Genomic DNA, 24690 nt, shown 5'->3' with positions numbered 1-24690 from the left:
CAGGAAAGACAAAATCTGGGACTGTCTTTTATTTTCTACTTTTGTTCCTTCCCTGATTTAGTTTAGTTAGTTCCTTCCTTAGCAGCCATGCTAAGCTAGTTTCGATTTGAGGGCTGTCAAGTCATGTGATTCTTATCGGACAGGTGCCCACAGTCAAACGTGTGCACTGATGCACATACATAGACATGCACGCAAAGTGGCAGACGTTCAAAAACACAGCACTCACTTTCCTTTGGCTCTGCAACGTGGTAATTAGTTATTATAAAAGTACAGAGAGGCAATCAAATCAGTTTCCTACGGGAATGGCTTACTGAATCAATATCTAGCAACGGTCTAGCTTTTATTATGATCAAACATAGATCTAATATAGAGACTGAGGAAGCCCTTGTTCCTCCACTAGATGTATTGATTCCAGCCTTTGGCATTGTCCCTCATCGTACGATCGAGTATCAATTAGCCATTAGGCTGAGCATGTCATTGCTTACCGTCGGGCAGAAACCTTGTACTGTATGTCCATATTTAAACCTTTTTTTTTTCTTACGTCGAGGTACAAGTGTTGAAAGTCTTTCTGGATTTATAAATATTTAAGCAATAAAAGGTTTTAACAGGCTTGTGACTTAATAATAACTGCAGTTCATTGGATCCACTGGAACACTGATTCTTTTTTGGTTTTGGACATACAAGGTTTCCACTGGACAGCGGTGATATAGACATTGAGATGGGAACCTGTGTGTGATCTCAAGGACACTTCTTTCCTGTGTGCTTCAATCATGCACAGATACAGAGACAGAGAGAGAGAGAGAGAGAGAGAGAGAGAGAGAGAGAGAGAGAGAGAGAGAGAGAGAGAGAGAGATGAAATCGGTGTTTTGTAAAAGTCTATTTGTGAAAGAAGACATTTCAAGGCCAGAGTCATAAAATGTTCCCACCCCTTCTAAAATCCTTTCTCCGTTCTTTCAGGCCTTCTCATCAGTTGATTCACTCTCCTCCTGCACTTACATTCCAGCCCGTCTATATCCATACTCATTGTATGTACTATTTCTATTTTTATTTTTTTTCTATTCTATTTCTGCCACCCATAGCAACCTCTAACCCGGCTGATCCAGCTCACTACTACAACCTGAATGTCCTGTGGTTCTGGATTGTCTGGATCTCTCTCTCTCTCTCTCTCTCTCTCTCTCTCTGTGTGCTGTGAAAGAAAGACAACACTAATATTCCAATGACTGAATGAGGATGAGTTCTCCTCAGAGAGGAATGGGGTTGTACATATTGGTGTGTGCGTGTGTGTGTGTGTGTGTGTGTGTGTGTGTGTGTGTGTGTGTGTGTGTGTGTGTGTGTGTGTGTGTGTGTGTGTGTGTGTGTGTGTGTGTGTGTGTGTGTGTGTGTGTCCCATCCCACACAAAGAAGATGAATACTGCAGTCACACCTGACACCGCCTCATACCAGGGAAAGTGGTCTTACTGTAAATCAGTATTCTGCTGCTGAAGCTGCCAGTCATGTGGGAGCGTCTGATGATGCTTTGTTTTAAACGGCCAGTCACTGGCAGCAGATGAAGGGTTAATGTGTCAAAAACAGACTGCATAATGATGTAAGCTGGCTGTGGAATGATACACACACACGCACGCACGCACGCACGCACGCACGCACGCACGCACGCACGCACGCACGCACGCACGCACGCACGCACGCACGCACGCACGCACGCACACACGCACACACACGCACACACACACACACACACACACACACACCGGCACACGCACACACACACACACACACACACACACACACACACACACACACACACACACACACACACACACACACACACACACACACACACGCACACTCATCCTACACCTATGTTGTGTTCAGACCGACAAACATGCATACCACGTGGAGGTCATCTCTATCTCTGTAAATGAATTACTGTAGCGCCTTGTAAACATGGGCATGTCAAAGCTAAAATAAACGTAACCACTTAACCACAAAGGTTTTCTTTTTTAAATAGCCAATCCACAAGCTCACAAAGCACCACAGCACAATGTGTTGTGAGCTTGTAGATCTTGCTTTCTTAGTTTCTTAAAAAGATTATCAAAATGTTTTAATTTATTTACCCTGCCTACATGCCCAAAATGATGATGCCAGACTTAAAGTACCTAAGCCAGTGACATAGCTAGCTATCATACTAGTTTCCATCTTGGCCGTGAGTGGCGCAGACAGACGTGGTACAATCTGTTTAACATTTAGATGCAACTTGTTTGCATCTAAATGGACCATATTGCTCCCACAGTCTAGATGGTCATGGTCACAATGACACACGCACACGCACACACACGCACGTGTCATTTTAAATTTGAGCTAAAAAGCATTATTTTACACCTTGGCTACTCAAAAATAGCAGATATACAAGCTCATGGAGCTTGTAGATCTGCTATTTTTGAAAAATCATGACAATTTTAGCAAATCTTTGAATTTATATATATATATATATATATATATATATATATATATATAAATGTTTTAAAGCAAAAAAATGTAACTCCAATCTTTGCTTCTGGGGGGTCCCTGGAACAAAATATTTTGAGATGGGGGTCCGTGGACGAATACATATAATTTCGGGGGTTCTTGACAATTATGAAAAAGTGTGAGATTGAGAACCACTGATATAGCAACATAATCTTTTTTGAAAACTGTTGGGATCTAGAAGACATTTTGTAGAATCGGCTTCAGGTCTTATTGGGTTAACTCAAGTGTCAAGTCTGTTGCAGGTCAGGTCCTACTGAATCGGACATTTACGTTCACACATCCAGCTCCACCTGTTAATGTTTATCTAGATAACTTCAGGCTTGTAGTGCATGTGTGAAAGACGCTTGCGTGTGTTCTCTCCTTTCTCTTATCCATAATCTCACTAATCTTACTTTCTAATGGATGTCACGTTTTGTTTTCTTGTGTTTGTTCTTGTGTATGTATTTCTTTTTTTAATAATCATAGTGTTTCAACTGGGAGATTAATTGGAATAATTGTTGTTGTGGTATTTTGCCACAGTATATTTTAGGGCTGGGCAATTAACTGAATATAATATCAAAACCGATATTTAGAACCAATATGGTAACCTTAATCTTGCTCATATAGGTTCATTGATTAATATGCAGTGATATACGTTCATCTCAGTAAAGTAGAATGGACCTGTATAGCTCATGGCCTTTGGATCTGAATGAAGGTTTAGAATTTAAATCGGTGGTGTACTTAAGTAAAAGTAGCAATACCACAATATAGAAATACTCTTACAAGTCCTGTATTATTTCTTTTAAAGGTAGGGTAAGTGATATTTTTTTGGTTAAAACAAAAAGTATTTTGTTAAAAGGTTAAAGCACTATATTCTGATAGTAATCATTGCTATAGAGTGTTTGTTCAGTAACAGGAGTCTCCCCGTCTCTCCAGCTCTTTAATAAACAGAAAACTGTGTTAATTTTACCACATGAAATCTATTGTGCCTATTCTTGGGTGAAGATTCAGTGAAAAAACAGAAGCCTTACAACATGTTGCTCTAGTTGATTGCGTACGCTGCACGATGATGTCAGTCAATTGCTTATACAGGGGGGCAGATGAGGGCAATTTGTACACTCAGAATTAAATTATTACTGGGGATTTTACTGTATATAAATGCCTTACCCAGAAAATGATTTATGCCTAGTAGCAGTCATATGTTTTCTTTGACAAACACAAAGCAAGTCAATGCACAGCATTGAGCAATCTTGTTAGACAAACAACATTGATTTAGAGGATGCAGACAGTTAATTGCCATGTCATCAAAACATTTCCCTTCACTCACCACCACACACGTCACGTCACAAACAAACAAGCGCGTGCGCGCGCACCCCCCCCCCCCATGCACTGTACTGAATGATGGTAATGAAACGAAGATAATACTGAAACGAAGATAATTTTACATGCAATTCTATTTCATTTTAGTTCATTTTAGTTTGTCTTAGTTTTAGTTAGTTTATAGTTGTTCATTTTAATTTTTATGTCGTTATTATTTTGTATTTTAGAATCAGATTTTTTTCTTTCTTTTTTTTTGGGTTATCTATAATAACCCTGCCTTCCCCATCCTTCATCTGTCTTTCCTCCTCCATGTGTCTAGCGGACAGTATCCAGAACCACACGGATGTGTTCTTGGACAGTGGGAGCAGCACCCCTGGGGGTCCGGTGCTCCAAACCCCCTCTGAGACAGAGCTTGGTGGAGGGCAAGAGGGAGTAGAAGAGGTGGTAGGTGGTCGCAGGGCCAGCCTGACCAGCGTGGACAGTGAAACGTTGCTGTGCTCTGTGAGTCAGCTGGGCAGCACCATTGCCAACAGTGAGTGGGAGCAGAGAACATACAGTAACTGGCTCCACTTTTTTTTTGGCTTATTGTCAATACTGCACAGTAAAATCCTCACTGTTAATTTAACTCAATTTAAGTATGCAAATGTAACCAGGTCATAGTCCAGGTCATATTCTAAATGTGTGTGTGTGTGTGTGTGTGTGTGTGTGTGTGTGTGTGTGTGTGTGTGTGTGTGTGTGTGTGTGTGTGTGTGTGTGTGTGTGTGTGTGTGTGTGTGTGTGTGTGTGTGTGTGTGTGTGTGTGTGTGTGTGTGCGCGTGCGCGCGCTCCCGCGTGTGTATGTGCATGCTGTTCAGTCTCCAGCAGGTGGTGGGGCTCCAAGCGGCTGGACTATGCGTTGTACTGCCCTGACGTGCTGACTTCCTTCCCCACGGTGGCTCTGCCTCACCTCTTCCACGCCTCCTACTGGGAGTCCACTGATGTAGCAGCCTTTGTACTCCGGCAGGTACGTTTAGGTTTATATAGTTTATTGCCTTTTATTTATTTATTTTGAATTTTTGAATTTATTTTGGTCATCAAAAATGTGTCATACAGTGTACAACAGTGTACAACACAAGTTCAACACATATGGAATCATATAGACCCTTCACATATAAATGCATACACATATACTGTATATATATTTGCTCTTGTCCATGCATTCATTTATTTTACAATCCTATTCTATTTTTCAGTTCTCAGTGATGACCAACATTTTAACAGTTTTTATGAAAATAAAAACCAACAGCAGGTCAGCTCAGTGCCATGCTTATTTATGGAATTTTGGTTCTGAGTGCCACAACCAAAATTAATTGTAAAAAAAAAAGTGAATGGAGCAGCAAATCTTCAAATCCTCATATCTTGGGTTCTGAAATTTTTTTTTTTTTTTTTTCATGACGTATTTGACGTATTGTGGCACACGGGGCGTCAGGCCTGATGACGTATTTGACGTATTGTGGCACTGAAAGAAATGTAATTACACTCATATTTTGAAAACAGTCAACAAGACAACAAAACACTTTCACCTTTGTTTTGTCATTCAGCAGAAATCTGAGCAATCATCACAACTAAGTTAAAATTTCACTTAAACAGATTAAAACAACAATAACATTTTTCACCATCTAACTAATTTAGCCATGCAAATATGTAAACATTGTAAAGCCTCATAGCCATTGCCACTATCTACCGTTATCAAAGGAGCTGCTTTAAATGATCTCCAAAAACTGCAGATGGATTTAATATGTAATATTTTTCCATACACAATAAATCGTCAGATAGTGTACTAGTGGAACCAAATGGACCCTTACAGGTACATTTTGTTCCATTTGTACACTGTCGGAGTTAAATTACAACTGATGATTTTACTGTGCATGTCTGAGGATGTCTGCTGCATGTTTCATGGATGTCCAGTGCCTTATAATACGAATATTTTCAAGCAGGTGCTCCAATAAGGTTCCTAGACCTAGCTGCATTATGCTCCACCCACTGAACAAGCCAACGCATCACGTTGTGAGCTTGCATATGTGCTATATTTGGTGAATGTTCCCCCAGAATAGGGATGCCAGTGTTCAAGTGGTTAATGGAGTAATAGCATGCATACGTTATGTGCATTTTAGAATGTATCTGCGTGTCTGGTGCTTGTCTACGTGACATTCCTCTGTGCATGCAGGTATGAGGCTTCCGAGCAGCCACCCGTTCACTGAATCCTCAGATGCCAAGACACAGCAGAATGAAAACCCAGCACACCATTAAAAGCCATTCCAGGCCAGTCTGGCAGCTTTTTAACTTGGTCATTAGAAAGCTTTGCTCACTGAGCTCTGAGGACTATTGCAATTTCACACTGCCACTGGCCAACGCGCTGGATAAATGTGCTGGAGAAAAGTGTTATGATCATGGCAGAGAAGCTAATAAACCTGCCAATTATTATCTCGGATCAGTGGGTTTCAGCTCCAATCGATGTCCACATCCTGGAAAAAGGATACCAATGGACCTTTGGGCTGCACACCCCACAGTAATAGACATTTCTCTTGTCAGATTTATTTGTAATTGAGATGATCCAATTGGTGATAGGATTAAAACCATTCAATTGCAACTAGAGAATCTTACTAATCGTTCATGGAGGCTGATGTCCTGAGAGCTTGCCTCTTCTGAACAGATCACTATCCATGACATAACTGATTCTGAGCTGCCTGCTGATTGGATTCTAAATTACTGGCCTGGTTGTTGTTTTCCCCAGATTGTTGGCTGCAATCTTCATCTACACTAGCACACTCATTCCCTGACCCATAACTGGCAATTTTGCTCTTCACAAATGAGCACTCCACAGCTGTTTTGATTGCGCCTGAACATAGATGTTTTGTTGATTCACGTTGCACACTACTCCATGTGTTTGCATCAAGTGTTCAATTATAGACTCAAGTGCTGTCAGGTTCACTCTGTGTGTGTGTGTGTGTGTGTGTGTGTGTGTGTGTGTGTGTGTGTGTGTGTGTGTGTGTGTGTGTGTGTGTGTGTGTGTGTGTGTGTGTGTGTGTGTGTGTGTGTGTGTGTGTGTGTGTGTGTGTGTGTGCGTGCGTGTGGGTGTGTGTGTGTGTGTTTGGCTTATTGCAGTTCATGCGATATGACTGTGTGAAGACCCAGGAGGCTGGCAACATGGACTTGGCGCCTTTCTCCCCCTCCAGCCCTCGAGAAAAATGGCTCAGAAGGAGAACACACGTCAAACTGAGGGTGAGAAAGCCATCATTACTTAGTCATGGTTGACCATAAACGACATGTCAGATAGGAGACCACCTGCTGATCCACCGAATGTAAAGCTTTTTTTATGCTTCAGTGAAATTGACATGCGACAAAGTGTTAAAAAAGCTGCATGATGTGTCAGTTGAAATTGTATTTTTATTTTTGTTATTTCTGTCGAGATAGACGACACAGACTTTGTTATCGAATAATAGATCAATCTTTAACATAACATATTGCTCTTCTAGTTTACATAGACAAAGTCACAGATGTTTGTGCTCTGAACTGAAATGGTTTTCAGAAGCTGTTGTTCAATACAAAATTCCAATATTTTATTACTAGTCATGGACATGCACAAACAACAAGCTGGGATTTCCTTTAAATATATTTTTAAAAGCAAGTCAGAGAAAATGTGAAAAGAAATCTAACCTGTCTAATCCCCAGGAAAAAAACACACACCCTCTGTAATAGAACTCTTGAACCTTGGAGGCACGGTGGCGCAGTCGGTAGCGCTGTCGCCTCACAGCTAGAAGGTCCTGGGTCCCGCCGGGGACGCTGTGGGCACTGGGGGCGTGTCTTCTCCTCCGCGTCATCAGCGCCCATACCCTAGGTGGGGTTGGCGAAAGGGCCTACTCTGTGTGGAGTTTGCATGTTCTCCCCGTGTCTCCTAGGGTAGTTAATACCCTCACAAAAACATGTAGTAATCCTGGTCGCTATACCGCCTCCCCCATGACAGCCGGGGCGCCTGATGGAGGGGAAGGGAACTGGTTGGAATAACGTGTTCCTTCCACGCGCTACGTCCAACCAGGGAAACTCCCCCCTGTCAGGTGACAAGAAGGTCAGTTGGCTCTCATGCCTGAAGGAAGCATGAGCTCGGCCCTGGCCTCCCTACTGTGGGGGACTGGTGTAGTGCTGGTGTAGGGCTGGTGTAGCGCCCAGGATCACTTAGGAAATTGGCACCGGGTGAAAAAAATGGGTTACAAAAATCGCGGGATAAAAAATGTAGTTAAAAAAAAAAAGAACTCTTGAACCTTTCGCTAATACTAGGCCCCTGTTGCAGTAGCCTGATTCAGACTAAATATACCATAATCACTAATAGCGGGGGCGGTACAGTGCTTAAACATTGTGGTGAGCAGGGGCCATGGCATATTTTTCAAAATAACCCGCCCTCTTCACCTTGGAACATGGATGTAGCAGAACAACAACACAATTTCCTTCTCCTGATGCTTACCGGTGTTGACTAAAGCCATCAAGGTCATGAGTCTATATTGCTTTCTTGTATCTGCCCATTTCCAGATACAGACACCGTGACACATTTTTCATTAGTGGCTCTTTGGCTATGTTTGCACTTTGGCTACTGTATGTTTGCACTTTGCCTATCTGTGTGAATACTGTCAACTGTCAGGGTTTCAGGGTTTTTATTCATCAGATGCATTTGCAACACGGCTGTGGCAACATTGCATGCAGTGACATTTCTTTGAACCTCCTCAACAGTGTGGACAAAGATAAAAATGCAATAAGAAGACCAAAAGAGTCATAATAGTCACCCATTCACACACACATACACACCGACGGTGGAGGAGACCATGCAAGGCACCAATGTGCTCATTTCGGAGCAGTTAGGGGTTAAGAGTCAAGGACACTTCAACACAAACTCAGGGGGAGCCAGGGATAAAACTGAGTCCTGAGTCAACCAGAGTCCTGCTGCTGTATTGACGTCCTGGTGTGAGCAATGGCCAGAGTGTGTGTGTCGATAGAAAAATTCCATTGACAAGATCTGTAGAGGGTGCAGGCAGGGTTGCATTGCTCATGGGACGGTCTAACACGCCGTGCAACAACCTTTTTGAACAGGAGCACGCGCACACACATGCACAGATTTAAAACAACTTTAAATACACACCCCAACAAAGTTAACAAAGGCTGCCGACCGCCGGTTGTCACACCAGCATGAATTAGCATAGGATTAACATAGGAATGAGCCTAGATGCATATCAATTGTTCATTGTGTGACCTGTAGTGTAGGTGTTAAGCGACGTGTGCATTACGTCATTAAAAAGTGCAACCACTTTCCAATTCAACAATGCAACACTGGGTGCAGGGGAGTTACTAAAACATTCTTTCCATCCGGTGGATTATTTTACAGAAGTGTATTCTAGACGTGAGGTGGGGGGCTCAGAGTGTTCCCACTAGGGAAAGTAAGCTTTCAACTCCATAAAACCTTCATTATTTTGGTGAGTAGCGAAAGTGTATATATTTTTTTTTACTAAAGACAAGCGGCTGTGCGGGTGCGCGCGCAACGGCTTGAAAGTACCATAGCGTTAAGGGGAACTCCTTCTAACACTATGAACCAGAGCTAGGATTGGCTTAAGTTTAGGAATAGTTTTGCGACGTCGCCATGGCGTCCCGTCATGGCGACCCGTCATGTCAAAACTTGACTTACAGGGCGTCCTGTCATGTCAAAACTTGACGTTTCAGGGCTACTGACAGAGTCGGTAAAATGTGACGTCTTGCGAGTCAGAACAGGTTGAAATGAGAGGTATACTGTACCTAAGAAGAATGGATATTTGTCATACTTCCACATACCTGAAATTATTTCTTAGTGGATGTCAAACATTTTCAAAATTAATAGGTCACGGACCCCCATCTGAAAATATTTTGTGCCAAGCACCGCCGTACAAGATTTGAGTTGTTAAAATGCTTATTGTTTGCTTGTAAACGTTGTGTGCTTATAGATTGGCTATTTTCAAATATCCAATGTACATACTGTAGTCGTGTTAAAGAGGTTAAACTGATTTTGATGCTATATTAACTAATTTAGCTGAGGACCCCCTGGAACCCCCTGAAGGACCCCACTTTGAGAAGTGTCCTAACTATTAGGAGCAGTGGATGCCATTTATATGGCACCCGGGGAGCAGTTAGGGGTTAAGTGGGACACTTCAACACATACACCAGGTGAGCCTTCCCATTCCCATACAGTAACACACACAACCCCACATTTTATTATTAGATTACTATTTTTATGCATTTGATGTATTATGTGTATTATGATGTATTATCTTGTGTCCTTGCTTACTGTAAGTCGCTCTGGATTAAGAGCGTCTGCTAAATGCCTAAACTGTAAACTGTAAACTGTGTGTGTGTGTGTGTGTGTGTGTGTGTGTGTGTGTGTGTGTGTGTGTGTGTGTGTGTGTGTGTGTGTGTGTGTGTGTGTGTGTGTGTGTGTGTGTGTGTGTGTGTGTGTGTGTGTTTGTGTCACTGTATGTGTGTTTATTTATTTGCCCTCACACTGAGCTACCATTGTATCAGCTGTGGCCTGGTTTATTATTAACAGACTTAATCAACATGCAAATATCATAGCATCTGGAAATACTTAACTGCATCATTAGATGACAAATCCTTTACATCATCTTCATTAGCCTGTGTGGTCCAACAATGTAATGTATGAGTGGCAATCACAGCCCTGCTTAAAACAGGATGCAGAATTTAGGGGTTGCAGGTTTTATTTTTTGTCTTTTTTTTTCCCTTTTCTTTTCTTTTTCTTTCTAAAATAATTGAATGTACATTGTGCAATTTATATTACATTTTGTAATCTTTTGACAAAAAACAACGAAAAGCAGGATGCAGAATTGGTTACATACATAGAAATGTTATGTTTCTTTGGTTGACAGATCATGTAATGATACATGTAATGCAATACAGTACATTTTAAGCTAAACATACCCTGAGGAAGACTTTGTCGAAAGCATTGCTTTGAAGCTACAGTACGTGTGTGTGACTGCCTTATCTCTTTAAACTTGATCTCTTCGCTGTGGTCAGCAGCTCAGCAACATTGGCTTACGCTCCTCCCTTTGTCTTGCAAACAAATAAAAGTCAGCATGGCCTTATGAGTTCATACAGAAATGTACTTTAACAGTTAGCTGTTCTCAAACACTAAAACCAGTGTTTGAATATCATACTGTAGTGTACATTATGCTTTCCCTCGTGCACTGTCTTATAAATATACTACCAGAGGCAGACAGACACTTAAAGGAGAGGCTGGGGCTTGTAATCACTCCTTTTTCTTATTTGAATTCTCTTGGTTGTTTAGGAAAGGCAGGAAATGTGAATGATTAGTGCTCTGCCATCCATCAGCTATTTAGGGATTTGAGGGTTATGTGTAAACTCATCTCAAACTGTGGCCGTACAGTAAGGGCCCAGAATAGAAGACCGTGGTTGCAGCTCCCAGATATGAATGTGCATAAAAATTGTATGAATTTCCTTTTCAAGACTAAAAGGAAATACCACAGTAGCTGGCCTTCCAAATGATTGTTATGATTGCCCATTATGCAAAAGAGCTGGATCCTTGCTGCATGTCATCTCGACTTTCTCCCACCCTACCCGTTTCTCTGTTCACTCTCTCTATCGAAATAAACAAAATTGCTGAAAATTAATCTTTTAAAAAAAGAGCTTTGTATTGACTGCTACAGACTGAAAGGGCTGTATCCCCAGAGAAGCTTGCTCATAATTTCCATTAAAATCAGGCAATCTCAGCATGAAAGGATTATGGGATTTATCTTATTTTTTCTGCTGGCTCTGTTGGAGGTACTTACCCTGTTCAATGAGAAATGTGAGGTATAGCGAAGGGTAGCTGACGAAGGGTAGCTGAACAGCACTGGGAATCTTTAGAGAGATTTGACACAGTCTTTTGGTAAGGCCTTGTGGTGCACTCTTCACCGACCAATTTGATATGCACCGAAATGTGATATTGCATGTCTTTGTTCTTGTGACATATTCTGTTTGTCTGTGTGTGTGTGTGTGTGTGTGTGTGTGTGTGTGTGTGTGTGTGTGTGCGTGCGTGCGTGCGTGCATGTGTGCGTGCGTGCGTGTGTCCTTCCCTGCATAAAGAATGTCACAGCGAACCACCGGGTAAATGACGTCATTGCCACAGAGGAGGGACCCCAGACCTTGGTTGGACGCTTTATGTACGGCCCGTTGGACATGGTCACTTTGACCGGAGAAAAGGTTTCACTACGGCACACACTGCTATTGATTACACATGTGTACATGAATGTTTATACAGTATACTGTATGTAGCTATGAGCAGCAATGAGACACTGCTTTCTAACGCTGATATTTGTTACAATGTAAGGTTCTTTCTACACAGTACCTTGAGCACAGTTATTCCATTAAGTAGTAAATGATTAGATTAGTTCTCAAACACCAAAACACATTTTGATATTGAGTATCATATCATAGCTTGTTCTCTGCCTTCTACAGTAACTACTACAACTGTAATGTTAAAGTTGAAGGTTAATGGTTAGATTGTTAGATAGTGGGACTTGTAATCATAAAATGTTACTTGCTGCTTTGAATCATCTTTTATTGTTTGTGTTTGTTGTAATTATAAGCAATATTAAGCAACATTGTGTCCCCACACTCAGGTGGACATTCTGCTAATGACACAACCTCAGTCTGGCCGCTGGGTCCACTTTGACACAGATCTGACCAACAGCAGTGGCAGGGTGAATTACACCATACCCAAGAGCAAGAAGCTAACCCTGGGAGTGTACCCCATTAAAATGGTGGTGAAGTAAGTACCCAGATCCATTTCCCTCTCAGGTCCTAACGTAGAATTTGAACTGAGAAACCTACTGTGATGATTTCTTGTGTGTCATAAATGTATTCACCTATTTAAGGTAATCATATTTTGTACCCATATAGTGATTTCCTTGCTTTGATTTTCTTTGACATTATGATTGAACCCCATTGTTCTCACCTAAGTGACATAAATTTACTCACTACAAATGTGTGATGGGTTTGGGTCCTGGTGTATACGGCCCAGATGGAGGCAGTGTTGTCTGCAGAAACACTGATGTAATATATCAAACACCAATGTTTCAGCAGAAAATATTTTCAAGTACAATCTCTGACCAGCGTTAAAATCTGTTGGCGTGCGTCCGGTTGGTGCAGGTCTAATGTTCCTGTCCACCACCATGTAGACTGGGGTTTTAATCCTCCAATGAAAACAAGTGGCTGTGTTCATGGGTGGGAAGCTGGCAGGAGGGGGTGTTCTCTGTCAATGCACTAACAACGATATCGTGTTCCTCTGCACGCATTACGCCCACCTGGTGTGAAACTCCTCACTGTCAAGTGAAAAGAAGCAGCTGGCCATGTATCGAAGGATTGTTTACACTGGGGGGAAAGAATTGGGTAGAAAAAAATAGGGGGAAAAACTAATCTGAAAAAATCTGGCGCCGCGTGGCCTTCGGGACAATCAGCCAGGGGACTCATATAGAACTATACGTCACACAGCATAAATCTTTCAGGTTGTTGTCACCAAACACATCTATTACAATGTTGCTTGTTTATGAATCTCTCTCTCTCCGATTTTATCAGGGAGGACTATTGCAAAGGCATACCTGACTGTATTGTATTGTATATGATCAGGGGGGACCAAACCAGTGCAGAGGCCTACCTGACTGTATTGCCACGGGGGATGGAATGTGTGGTGTTCAGCATCGATGGCTCTTTCGCCGCCAGTGTTTCTATCATGGGTAGTGACCCCAAGGTCCGGCCTGGAGCTGTGGATGTAGTAAGGTATCTATTGTATATGTGTGTGTGTGTGTGTGTGTGTGTGCGCGTGTGTGCGTGCGTGCGTGCGTGCGTGTGTGTGTAACCTTATTTAGCCAGGAAGAAATAGTGTCCCTATTCTGGGGTTACTATTTTGGCGGAAATGGCACATCTACAAGCTCACAACACATGCAACGTGTTGTGAGCTTGTAGATCGGCTATTTTCTGCAAAGATATTTAGTGTGGAGGGGAAAAGGTATAGTATAGACCCCCGGGGGCCTCCAGTTATAGAAGTATAAGTGGTTGAAGATCCTGTTCAATGAGTTGTTATAACTGTTTTAGCTCTCTCTCTTTCTGAACACAGCCAATTCTCAGTGAGTTGAAGGGCATTGGAGGCATTCCATTCACGAGGCAGTTTGTTCACAGATGCTTCCAATATGCATTATGTGTGGATGCATTTTCGCCAGCCCAGAATAGGGGGATTCATGTGGTTAAACAGAGTGCAGACAAAATAATTCATCACAGTAGATGTGCAATTGTGTGTTTCCTGTGATCTTTTCAGTTGTGTTCTGAATAATGAACCATAACCCTTTCTGCTAAACTGAAACTCCCTGGCAGTAAGTAGCACTTTATTAACAATGCTAAATATGTCTGTGTCTGCATGTAGGCACTGGCAGGACCTGGGCTATCTGATTATTTACATCACAGGCCGCCCTGACATGCAGAAACAGCGTGTAGTGTCTTGGCTCTCTCAACACAACTTCCCACATGGAATGATATTCTTCTCTGAAGGCTTGGTCCATGACCCTCTCCGCCAGAAGACCATCTTCCTCAGAAACCTAGTGCAGGAGGTACAGCATTTTAACAGCAGATACAGGACACTCCCACATGATGACACATTACTTTTCCATGTCTTACATATGCACGCACGCACGCACACACACACGCATGCATGCACTCGCGCAGGCACGCACGCATGCACACACACACACACACACACACACACACACACACACACACACGCACACGCACACGCACACACACACACACACACACACACACACACACACACACACACACACACACACACAGGCTGAACTGTGTGTGTGGTCAAAGGTCAAGGTCACTATGAGCTCAAGTCCATCCCATTAGTATGAACATGATCTCAGGAACGTCTGACACAAATGTCTACTTGGGCTCAAGGATGAACTGATTAGAATGTGGTGGTCAAAGGTCAAGGTAATTGTGACCTCACAAAGTATTACTATTTTCTTTCTTTCTTTATTTCAAAGTCTTCACTACAAATATTATATGTAAATTGAGGCGATGTGATATATTTAGTTTTCTTTGCCTTTTTTTTTAACCTGTTGCAGTGTACGCAGAATATTTGACACTGAATTTACTGGAGTTATTTCTTGCCAGACTTTGGTCTTCCCAAGCCCTGACACTCCACTACTTACACTACTGAAATAAATATATATTTTTGAACCATGAACAAAACTTATTTTTTTCTCTTTACATTGCCAACAAAGGATATAAATGAGGCCCACTGTTTTATGAACCACATCCTTCATCTTTTAACGTAAACAAACTGGCTGGTCAATAGAGGGCACTAGTGCGCCGCACCACCTCTCCCAAACCTAGATCTTCCTTGAATAAATATTACTTTAAAATATATTCAATATATATTTTATGTGATCAAACCAACAAGGTAAATATAGTTAATGACTAGTGAGTGAAATGTATAATCTGCCATAAAATGTAGATAAAAAACGTTCTACTGTGCCTAAACTTAATGCTGTGTGCGCAACATATTGACCATTGACCATTTACCATTGACTTGCAATGTTATGTTTTGCACATGCGTAGTTCACTCTTCAATGCAAGTGAACAGGGCCACTGTGTGCGCAGGTTTTCTGCGCCTAGCGCGTAGATATCCATACACATAGAACTGCACTGACTGCTGCTGTTCATTCCAACTGGTGAGCTTCACTTTGCCTGTTATGTCTATGCTGACTGAGTTATGCTTGGACGCACAACGGTATCGTCGATGTACACTCCCACAACGTGTCGCAGAGGCGACTTGTTGTGCGTTTGTAGACCGACGATTTTCGATTTCTTTTTACACACGGTTTGGTTTGTATGATACAGGATTAAGAATGCTGTCTTTCATACCAAAATGCTTACATAGATTGTAAACATAATATAGCCTAACTTATAAAACAAAACAACTTTTTGTCTGTTATTATTGCAGTGAATGGATATGAATCATATAATACAGCAGTATTTCTTATTAGACAAAAAGGTACAAAAAGTGTAGTACTTAATCAACATTTTTGCTCATGCTATTAATTATGTCTGTCTTTCACAAATCAATGACTACTAGCCTACTAGGGCAGGGCCTATCAAAATAAACTAGCGTGATAACATAGTACATGCTATTGTGCTATTGTGTACAGGCTTACTTTTTGGTGTAGCGCTACCTGGGGAAAAATCCACCAGCCACCACTGCATCCAGCTGGCTACATGACAGCTCGTTCCAAAGATGTCTCCCGACACTTTGCTCAAGCATGAATGTCTTGTTTCAGTATAGCACATCAGTGTCTTCCCAAAAGTTTTCGCTTTTGACACTTGTCTTATGGTTATACAGGTTATGCATTAGCCGTGGACCCCCATCTGAAAATGGTTTGTGCCAGGGACCCCCAGAAGCAAAGATTTGAGTTAAAAATGTTCTCTTTAAAAAATACATACATATATTCAAAGATATGCACACATTTTCAAGATTTTTCAAAAATAGCAGATTTAGAAGCTCATAGCGTGGCACCAAGTGATTAGATTTGCTATTTTTTAATAGCCAAAGCTAAGTGGTTAAAATGATTGTGATGCTATGTTAACTAATGTTGCTGGGGACACCCTGGTACCCCCCCAAGGACCACTGGTGGTCCCCGGACCACTGGTTGAGAACCACTGCATTAGGTTATCAAAGTGTTTAGACAAATTTCCAGCTGTTTGTCTCCTCTTTTGCCACAGTGTCACATTAAGATCAACTCTGCTTACGGCTCCATGAAGGACATCTCTGTTTACAACATGCTGGGCCTCAGCCCTGCCCAGATTTATATTGTTGGTCGGCCCTCTAAGAAGTACCAGAATCAATGCAAGGTATAGTACAGCTTTTGTTGTTTCTTTATTCCATCAAGTTAACTGCGTGGTTTATGGCTATTGACAATACAAACAGTTTTCTTGTTTCTGTTTTGGTCTGAGGTTTTTGTTCTCTCCTGTCATTCTACATTTTGAAACATTTTGAAGTTATTTTAACCAACGTATATGGTAAAGTACGTAATGTATCTTGCACTATTTACTATGGTTAGAGGTGGTCTCCCTACTCTTCTACTGAGAAGTTGTGACCCTGGTGTCCAGGGCCGGATTAGCACTATGTGGTGCCCCAGGGCGACCTCAAGTTGAGGTGCCCCCCGCGCCCCCCGCACGAAATCGTGCACTCGCGCGATTTTGTTAGTGTCTTTTCGGTTTTTGGTTACTTTATTTCGGTTTTAGGGTTAGGGTTATGTTAAGGTTATGTTATTTAATTCTTATTTAATGGGTGCCCCCATTGGCTGGTGCCCCAGGGCACTCGCCCCCAACGGCCTATGGGTAATCCGGCCCTGCTGGTGTCCACCTGCACCTACTGGTTGACAACGTCAGTAAAGTTGTTTGAAGCAGGCGGGGTGCTGGATCGGACACTAGATGTGGCCCCCATCTTTGTTATAGTTTACACCTCGTAGAAATTACCTATCACCAACGGGAGAGTGAGACAACGGACATAAAACGCATGGATTGGCTTTAGTGTAAACTGTTCTCGTATTTCTAAGACAAACCCCATTCTCTGTGTTGTCTTTGTAGTTCCTGAGTGATGGCTACGCAGCACACCTCTCCTCCCTTCAGTTTGGCCACAGGGCCAGACCTAAGAAGACCTCCTCGGTCCGCATGGTACTGAGGAAGGGTTCCTTTGGTCTCTCGGCCAAGCCCGACTTCCTGTGTAAGCGCACGCATCTGCGCAGGACCATGTCGGTTCAGCAGCCTGACCCCCCCTGCGCCACCAACCCCAAGCCGGAGCGCGCCCAGAGCCAGCCAGAGTCAGACAAGGAGCACGGTGGTGGAGGAGGCGGGGGGCCCGGAGTGTGGGGGCGTGCCTCCATGCTCCGTGGTGACACCACTCCCTGACGTCAACAAAAGAGATGGAGAGATGGAAGGAGGACAGAAGTGGAAGACAGGGAGGGGTTTTCGTGTCCAGTGCCGTGGTAAGAGCTCACGCGTAACCGACAGTCGGCGTATTCGCTGACCTGCCTGAAAGTCACATTGGTCCTCAAAGTGATGAATGAATACAGGTCAAATAAGGCGGTGCTGAATGACCTTTCTGTTACTGCATTTCTCATTTAGTGTAGGCTACTGTTTTGCATTCGAGATCATGGCTGCAATGTTAGTTTACATTCAACATGCAGCACCACCCTCTAGTGTCTGGCAATGAATCATTGTCCTGTGTGGAAGATTGATTGATTGACAGGTGAATGTCATGATGTTATTGGTAATAACTGGTTAGTACCTGCTGACTGCAATAACGCATGACTTTTTTTTTAGCTCAGCTTGAATTGCTGCCAACGAGCCTTACATGGCTGCTTCCTTGTTGAATGTAAAGCACTTTGTGTGGTCGGAAGAAGCTATATGAATTATACATTCAAGACCATTTACCATAGATAGAATGTCCAGAGGGAAGCAGAGAGAGGGGTGAGAAAGATAGGACATTACACAGTAAAATATGGAATGCTACAGTATTTCATTCAGACTCTCAGAATTAAAGTAACACTCCAGATTTGACTGTGTGCAGTTAGAGATGAATGAAGACAAGGGACAGTTAAGAATATGTGCGCTAATATATACGTATTCATGGTCCTGAGTTGCTATTATTAGAAACAGTTCCTGAGAGGGCTGAATCTAAAGTTCCCCATGATTATTATGATACGAGAGGCTGATGAGCTAACTGCAGTATCCTCCCATATCTGATACCCCCCATTTCTAGATTTGATAATATCGTCTGTGCAATTAAGAAGATTAGAGCATCTCTCTGAGAATAATGTACAGTTACTGAGCACTCCAACAGCAATCAGTGTGTCAACTTTCACTAGGCTTTGGACATAATGTAGAACACTTCACAAATGTGTCTCTTTCATTTTGACAGTGTTGTTTGTAAATTGGATCCTCTGCTGGAAAACCCTCCTGGCTCTGTTTTACCTGCTGATGATTGCTCCTCTACTCCTTCTGCTGATGATTGGTCCTCTACTCCTTCTTCTGATGATTGGTCCTCTACTCCTTTGCCAACTGTTGGGCCTGTTATCAGTGTTACTGTGTCTTCATGCCTGAAATCTTTACATTTTGTTTGAAATAGAAAATTATTTATTCTAATGCCACCGGTTAAATTTGAATGGTGTGGCAGACAGAGAGACAGACAGACAGACAGACAGACAGACAGACAGACAGACAGACAGACAGACAGACAGACAGACAGACAGACAGACAGACAGACAGACAGACAGACAGACAGACACACACAGGTTCCCTAGTGTTAGGATTATCCCAGTCTAATCAATGTATACAATACCACATTATGGCCCCATGGGGGGAGTTGTTCAATCTGGGGGACATGGAGACTTGTGCAGTAATCCTCTACCTACAGTATGTACTGTAAATACTCTACACACATCCCTGCAGTGTGGGCTCTTTCACACAGAAGCACTGTGGGGTTAAGCTGTGCACATTGACTTTGTGGCCGTAAACCGAGAGAGCTGACCGAACCTAATCCTGGCTCCGGCCTCTGCTTCAGCCTCACTGCTATTATGTCTCCCCCACTTCCCCCACCCCTGCACCCCCACACCCCCTGTCTGCTTTTGAGCAATCAGTTAAGCAGAACATGCTTGACATTGCACTGGCTGCACTGAACCAGTGGACAGCTCAGCTCCTGACTTTGCACTTGCACTATCCAAGTACACTGCAGTAGTTCACAATTCAGCTGTGGCTCTCCATTTAGAAACACAAAATTGTGTTTGTATGTTCGCTGCAAAATATCCACTGTTGTTGCCTGATGACTGCTGTGTAAAAGACTCGGACACAAGGACAATGTGATTTGGAATGCTGTAACGAGAAGATGTTGAATTGACCAAAAAATGTTTACAGGATTGTGATTGACTGTAGAAAGATCCATGCAGTTGCAAACATTAATGAAAACTTGCTATATAGCTGTGTAAAAAATGTTTATTGTTATGGTTATCATTAGTTTAGTTGTCGATTAATTAATGGTGAGTTGTGCTAGAATCACTAATACCAGGATATTGTATCAGTTGCCACGTACCCATTTATTAGAACTGCATTTGAATGGACAGATTCACTCTGAAATAGTAGACTCGGGTCAAACTGTTGCTATATGCTCTATGTGAGTCAAACATATTTTTTTATGAGGATATATTGTAAATACAAATATTTTCGATGTGCTTTTGAACATTTGTTGTTGGACTCATTGAATAGTTAATTTTGCCTTAAATTGCATTTGATGTTGTATAGAAAATGACATATTTTTTTCTCAGCCAAAGTATGAGTTTTACCTTCATGAAAAAGTGCTGTATCTACATAATACTTAAAAAACTTAAAAGTGTGTGTGTGTGTGTGTGTGTGTGTGTGTGTGTGTGTGTGTGTGTGTGTGTGTGTGTGTGTGTGTGTGTGTGTGTGTGTGTGTGTGTGTGTGTGTGTGTGTGTGTGTGTTAAGATTTATTTATAAATATGTGGAGTATTATAGACACCTGGACAAGCTATGATGAGCAAAAGCCTCTGTATGGGAGAATGAGAAAGCCGATGTACTCCATTGTTAACCCAGTGCAAGTGAGCAACTCAGTACTGCCTGTTTTTCAGAACAGAGAGTGTATTTTTTTAGGCTAGAACTGAAGCAGTGTTTCAGAGGATTGCATTTTATGAAGCAGATGAGAAAGCGCAAGGCCTTACAAACTCTATGATAAACAGAAAACCTGTGCAGTGGGCAGGAATCCTGTCTTCTTAAATACGATAGAAAATACAGTATATGTGGTTCTTGATACACACAGTATACAAGAGGAGGGTTTAGCTTTAAAGGATAGATATAGATAACATGTTTATGAAAATGAATAATCAAAATAATGCTTCCACAGAGCTTTTTTTTTGAAGTGTGGAATAGAAATATTGCATCCCCGTCCTAAAAAGAATCATTGTGAAATAATCATTTAAATTATTGTTTTGTTTACCACTGTGAGCCGTAAGCTGACGGACACAGTTATCCATATATGTTTTTGTTGGGTAAGGTAATTGTTTCCCTAAATATATTCTAGGAAGGCTGCCCTTGTGTTAATATGTTGCAAACCACATGATTGCTGTCTCATGGGGAAATAACGAACGTTATTCAACGGATGTGTTTTAAAAGTGAGGCATCTAGTGGCTGGATGTTGTCTTTTTTCCCTTTTAATTATTTCCCTCAACTTCCAGGTTAAAGGTCCAGTAGGTCTCCCATTAAAATGTAGTATCTACAGTACATAGAATAGTTATTACAGCAAGTGAACTTTTTAGTACTAAAGGTTAACCCGTATAACAGTGTAGTGCACAAACTGTCATTGCTTGGTAACTGTATAGGGATAAAAATTGCAGATATTGTACTAGTAAACTTTGATTTTATATTTAGATATGCTTATTTGTTACAAATACTTGCCATTTATCATCCAAGCAATGAAATGATCATTGCCATCAGTAAGGTGAAATCAATTAAATCTGTATTATTGGTGATATGTTTCGTGTCATTAAAATACATATGAATGATGAGATATTTAAGCCAGCACTTCATTATAAGCAATGGTAATGCTTATAGTAGTAAATGTCGAATTATAATCGAATGTCTAATGGCTTTTGTTCAGCATTGATTATTTAATTAATTGTTACATAACGATTATCAAATGTTATATGCATGTTGCTGTAGTTAATCATTTATCTTTCATAAATATAACATGAGCCAAACTGATGTAATTGGCCAGTACTTCATCTTATGCTAAAATAATTAAAGCTCCAGTGGGGCTGTACAGTAGAACACTGGACTGTAGTATACTATATATACAGTGGTGTGTTCTAGTTTTTTTTTTCCCGGAGGGATACGATAATCAAAAGGATGTGGAGCCTGTAGTTAGCAAAACCAGCTAACTCCACCCCCTTTTGGTGGAGTTCGCTGGTTTAGCAGAAAGTTTCTGTCAGAAGCGCTTTTTAATACTTTTCATTGGTTCAATATTTAGATAAATAATAAATAAGAAGAAGTGAACAGCAAGCCAACGGACACAGAGGACACTCACACAGAAAAACCTCAGATTGTTTTTGACTTTGGAGTAGTGAACAACCCCATCCAAGCATATTTAGCTCAGTATAATATATAAAACTGATTGATAACCAGTAACCACTTATATTAACACAATACAGATGAGTAGCCTATAGTAAAGGTAAGCTGGGGTTAGGGGTACAAGAACATTAGGAAACTAACAACCCAAAGCAAACACAAAATATTCCAAAGTCCCAACCATAAAACTGTTGCATAAATCAAACTCAAATTAACTCAAAGACAGAAATCAGAGTATACAGAGTATGGCGATTTATAAAGTGCAAAGCAAGGCCAGTGTGTGGTGTAAGAGGCCAGAGTGGAGAGCATGACAGAGAGAGACAGAGAGACAGACTGCTAGATTATCGATTAGATACAATCATTTGGCAATTACCTCCTGAAGCTTAAGTCATCTCTTTTTCTATGCCCTATAGCTCTTGCTTTCAGACGGGCAGAGGAGATTTTTAATCAGGAGGATTGATTGTATTGATCCGGTCCCATCCATTGTTACTTTGGCTTGCAAGATGTGGGAGTTTCTCCAGCAGGCAGAAGGGGGACACTGGACTACATGAACAGCCAGAAGCGGGAAAAGCAGGTTGTGGAGACAAACATTTTGATTTCAGTCGGGTGACTTTGACAGAATCAAACCCTCTTCCTGCAATTGTGTTTTCACGGTATGTAAATAAAGTAGGGCTTGCAGCTTTACTGATGCTCCAACATACTGTAATTTGTTGAGACAAGACTAGACTAAATTTAGATCCCAAAGGGATCTTTGTCATGTAACAAAAATAGGTCATAGCATAGTTTATAGGTTCTGCCATTGAATTGTGTCAATGTCTAGTCTTGTCTCAACACATTATATGATGGAGCATCAAACAAGAGTTGTGAGCCCTACTATGTAATTATTTGGATATTTGTGGCTCAGAACCAGAGTGCAAGAATTACCCCAAACAGTATGTAAATATGTAATAAGAATGAAGGCAACAGCAGCAAACATTCACTACACCAGCTTACGACGGCAAAGATTTCCTTTGTTTAATACCAAACTCCACCGTTAAGTCTCCATCCATCCATTCAGACTTGATGATTTAATGGTTGGGAACGGAGCAGCATCAAAGATAAACATGTCATACGGTCTAGTGCCCTGATGGAGAGAAGCAAAGATTTGCCAGTGTTCTGGCAGCATGCCTATGGGGTGCAGCCTGTGCCAGCATCAGGGGGGAACTTCGCTCTCTAGTCTAGGGCCATCCGTAGCACAGTGGTAGTGACGCTAATGCAAATCGACTACACGTTTAATGGGTGGAAACTTTGGACATATTTTCTTGTTGTTGGGGTATTTGCTACAATACGTTTTCACATACTTTATATAGAATCTGTCCTCTTAATTTACCCATCCTAACTATTAGGAGCAGAGGATGCCATTAATACAGCTGCAGTGTCTTACTGGGTGACCTGGTGGGCTGAGAGAGAACATGTGATCTTTCAATTCCAATAAGTTGAACAGAACACTTTTTATTTTTAGTTTACTTTACAATATCTACGTCTAAAAGCGCACGTTGATTTTGTGTATACCCAGGAACAAATTCAGCTAGGAACAAAAGTGATGAATCCGAATATGCATGTAGAAACATTTTTGTAATGTAATGTGACGATCGTACACATGAATGAGGCCCAATAAACTTCCTTGAGATGTTTTTTTTCCCTTCTGAAATGTGCAATAGAGTTGGATTTAACTTGTCTCTCTCATACCACACAGAAACAGTATAACACTTACTAAAACATACATGTGGTCATGAAATCAGAAATATTGACTTTGTGAGAAGCTAATAGTAACAGAGAAAAATAGATGAGAACATTGTTTCCATCTAAGATATATTCTTTTGATCTAAACAAGGGACAGAGCAATGTAATGCACAATCACCGGAACAAAACTATCACAAAGGCTGAGCTGAAATGCTGGTACTTAGTTAGATTATGTATGAAGTATTGTAGACTATATTTTATATTATGACAACCATGTGTATTGATCAGAATAACAGAACAACAGTCCCAAAATCATTATACCTTTCCTATAGATGGGTTTCCGCGCGACGTCATCACAGAGCAGAGTGTGCATTCTGCGCATGCGGGAGGTAGAACGACCCGGAAGTGCCATTCACTCTATTGTTATTTTCGGGATTTAGATAGGCATAATGCTGCTATTATAGGCAGAATAGGCATAATGCTGCTATTATATACAGACAGATCCAACTTCCGACAAATCATTTTTATTGAGTAAAGAAGATATTACAAACTGCATCATTTAATCTACTTTCATTAAACCCGGTGAAGACCATTTATTTTATCAATGTACAGTGGCCAGAGATGCTGCGGGTAATAGCGCCCTCTACAGGCTCTTCCCTCCACTGCGCGCGCATCATCCTCAATGTTTACAAACGGGAAACCCATCTATAGGGGTAGCAGGTATCAATAAAATAAGATAAAATAAAATAAGAGAATAGAACGACTTCTATTAGTATCCTAACATGAAACTCAATAGGTTTTGCGGACAGAGCATTTCAGCCATACTCCTTTTTTATCTATTATCTGTCTCTTTCACCCGTGACAGATTTGGAAAGCTAAAAGGT

At 41.5% G+C, this 24690-nt stretch overlaps 1 protein-coding gene across 2 annotated transcripts in view; it reads left to right on the top strand.

Annotated features, from left to right (window-relative positions):
* The window catches only part of pitpnm3 (PITPNM family member 3), a 103980-nt gene extending 82847 nt beyond the window's left edge, over window positions 1–21133 (top strand). For both annotated transcript variants that reach the window (XM_080429011.1, XM_080429010.1), the window contains exons 11-20: window positions 4145–4357; window positions 4680–4828; window positions 6970–7086; window positions 11977–12093; window positions 12513–12661; window positions 13519–13668; window positions 14309–14492; window positions 16672–16800; window positions 17539–17936; window positions 18872–21133. In XM_080429011.1, the coding sequence (XP_080285137.1) occupies window positions 4145–4357; window positions 4680–4828; window positions 6970–7086; window positions 11977–12093; window positions 12513–12661; window positions 13519–13668; window positions 14309–14492; window positions 16672–16800; window positions 17539–17859 (1529 nt within the window). In that variant the 3' untranslated portion in view covers window positions 17860–17936; window positions 18872–21133. The remainder of the gene's footprint in view (window positions 1–4144; window positions 4358–4679; window positions 4829–6969; window positions 7087–11976; window positions 12094–12512; window positions 12662–13518; window positions 13669–14308; window positions 14493–16671; window positions 16801–17538; window positions 17937–18871) is intronic.
* Window positions 21134–24690: the final 3557 nt, after the last annotated feature.

The sequence above is a fragment of the Gymnoscopelus braueri genome (genome assembly GCF_963280865.1).
Source record: "Gymnoscopelus braueri genome assembly, chromosome: 5".
NCBI classification, from domain to species: domain Eukaryota; kingdom Metazoa; phylum Chordata; class Actinopteri; order Myctophiformes; family Myctophidae; genus Gymnoscopelus; species Gymnoscopelus braueri.
This window is presented reverse-complemented; position numbering and strand designations above follow the sequence as displayed.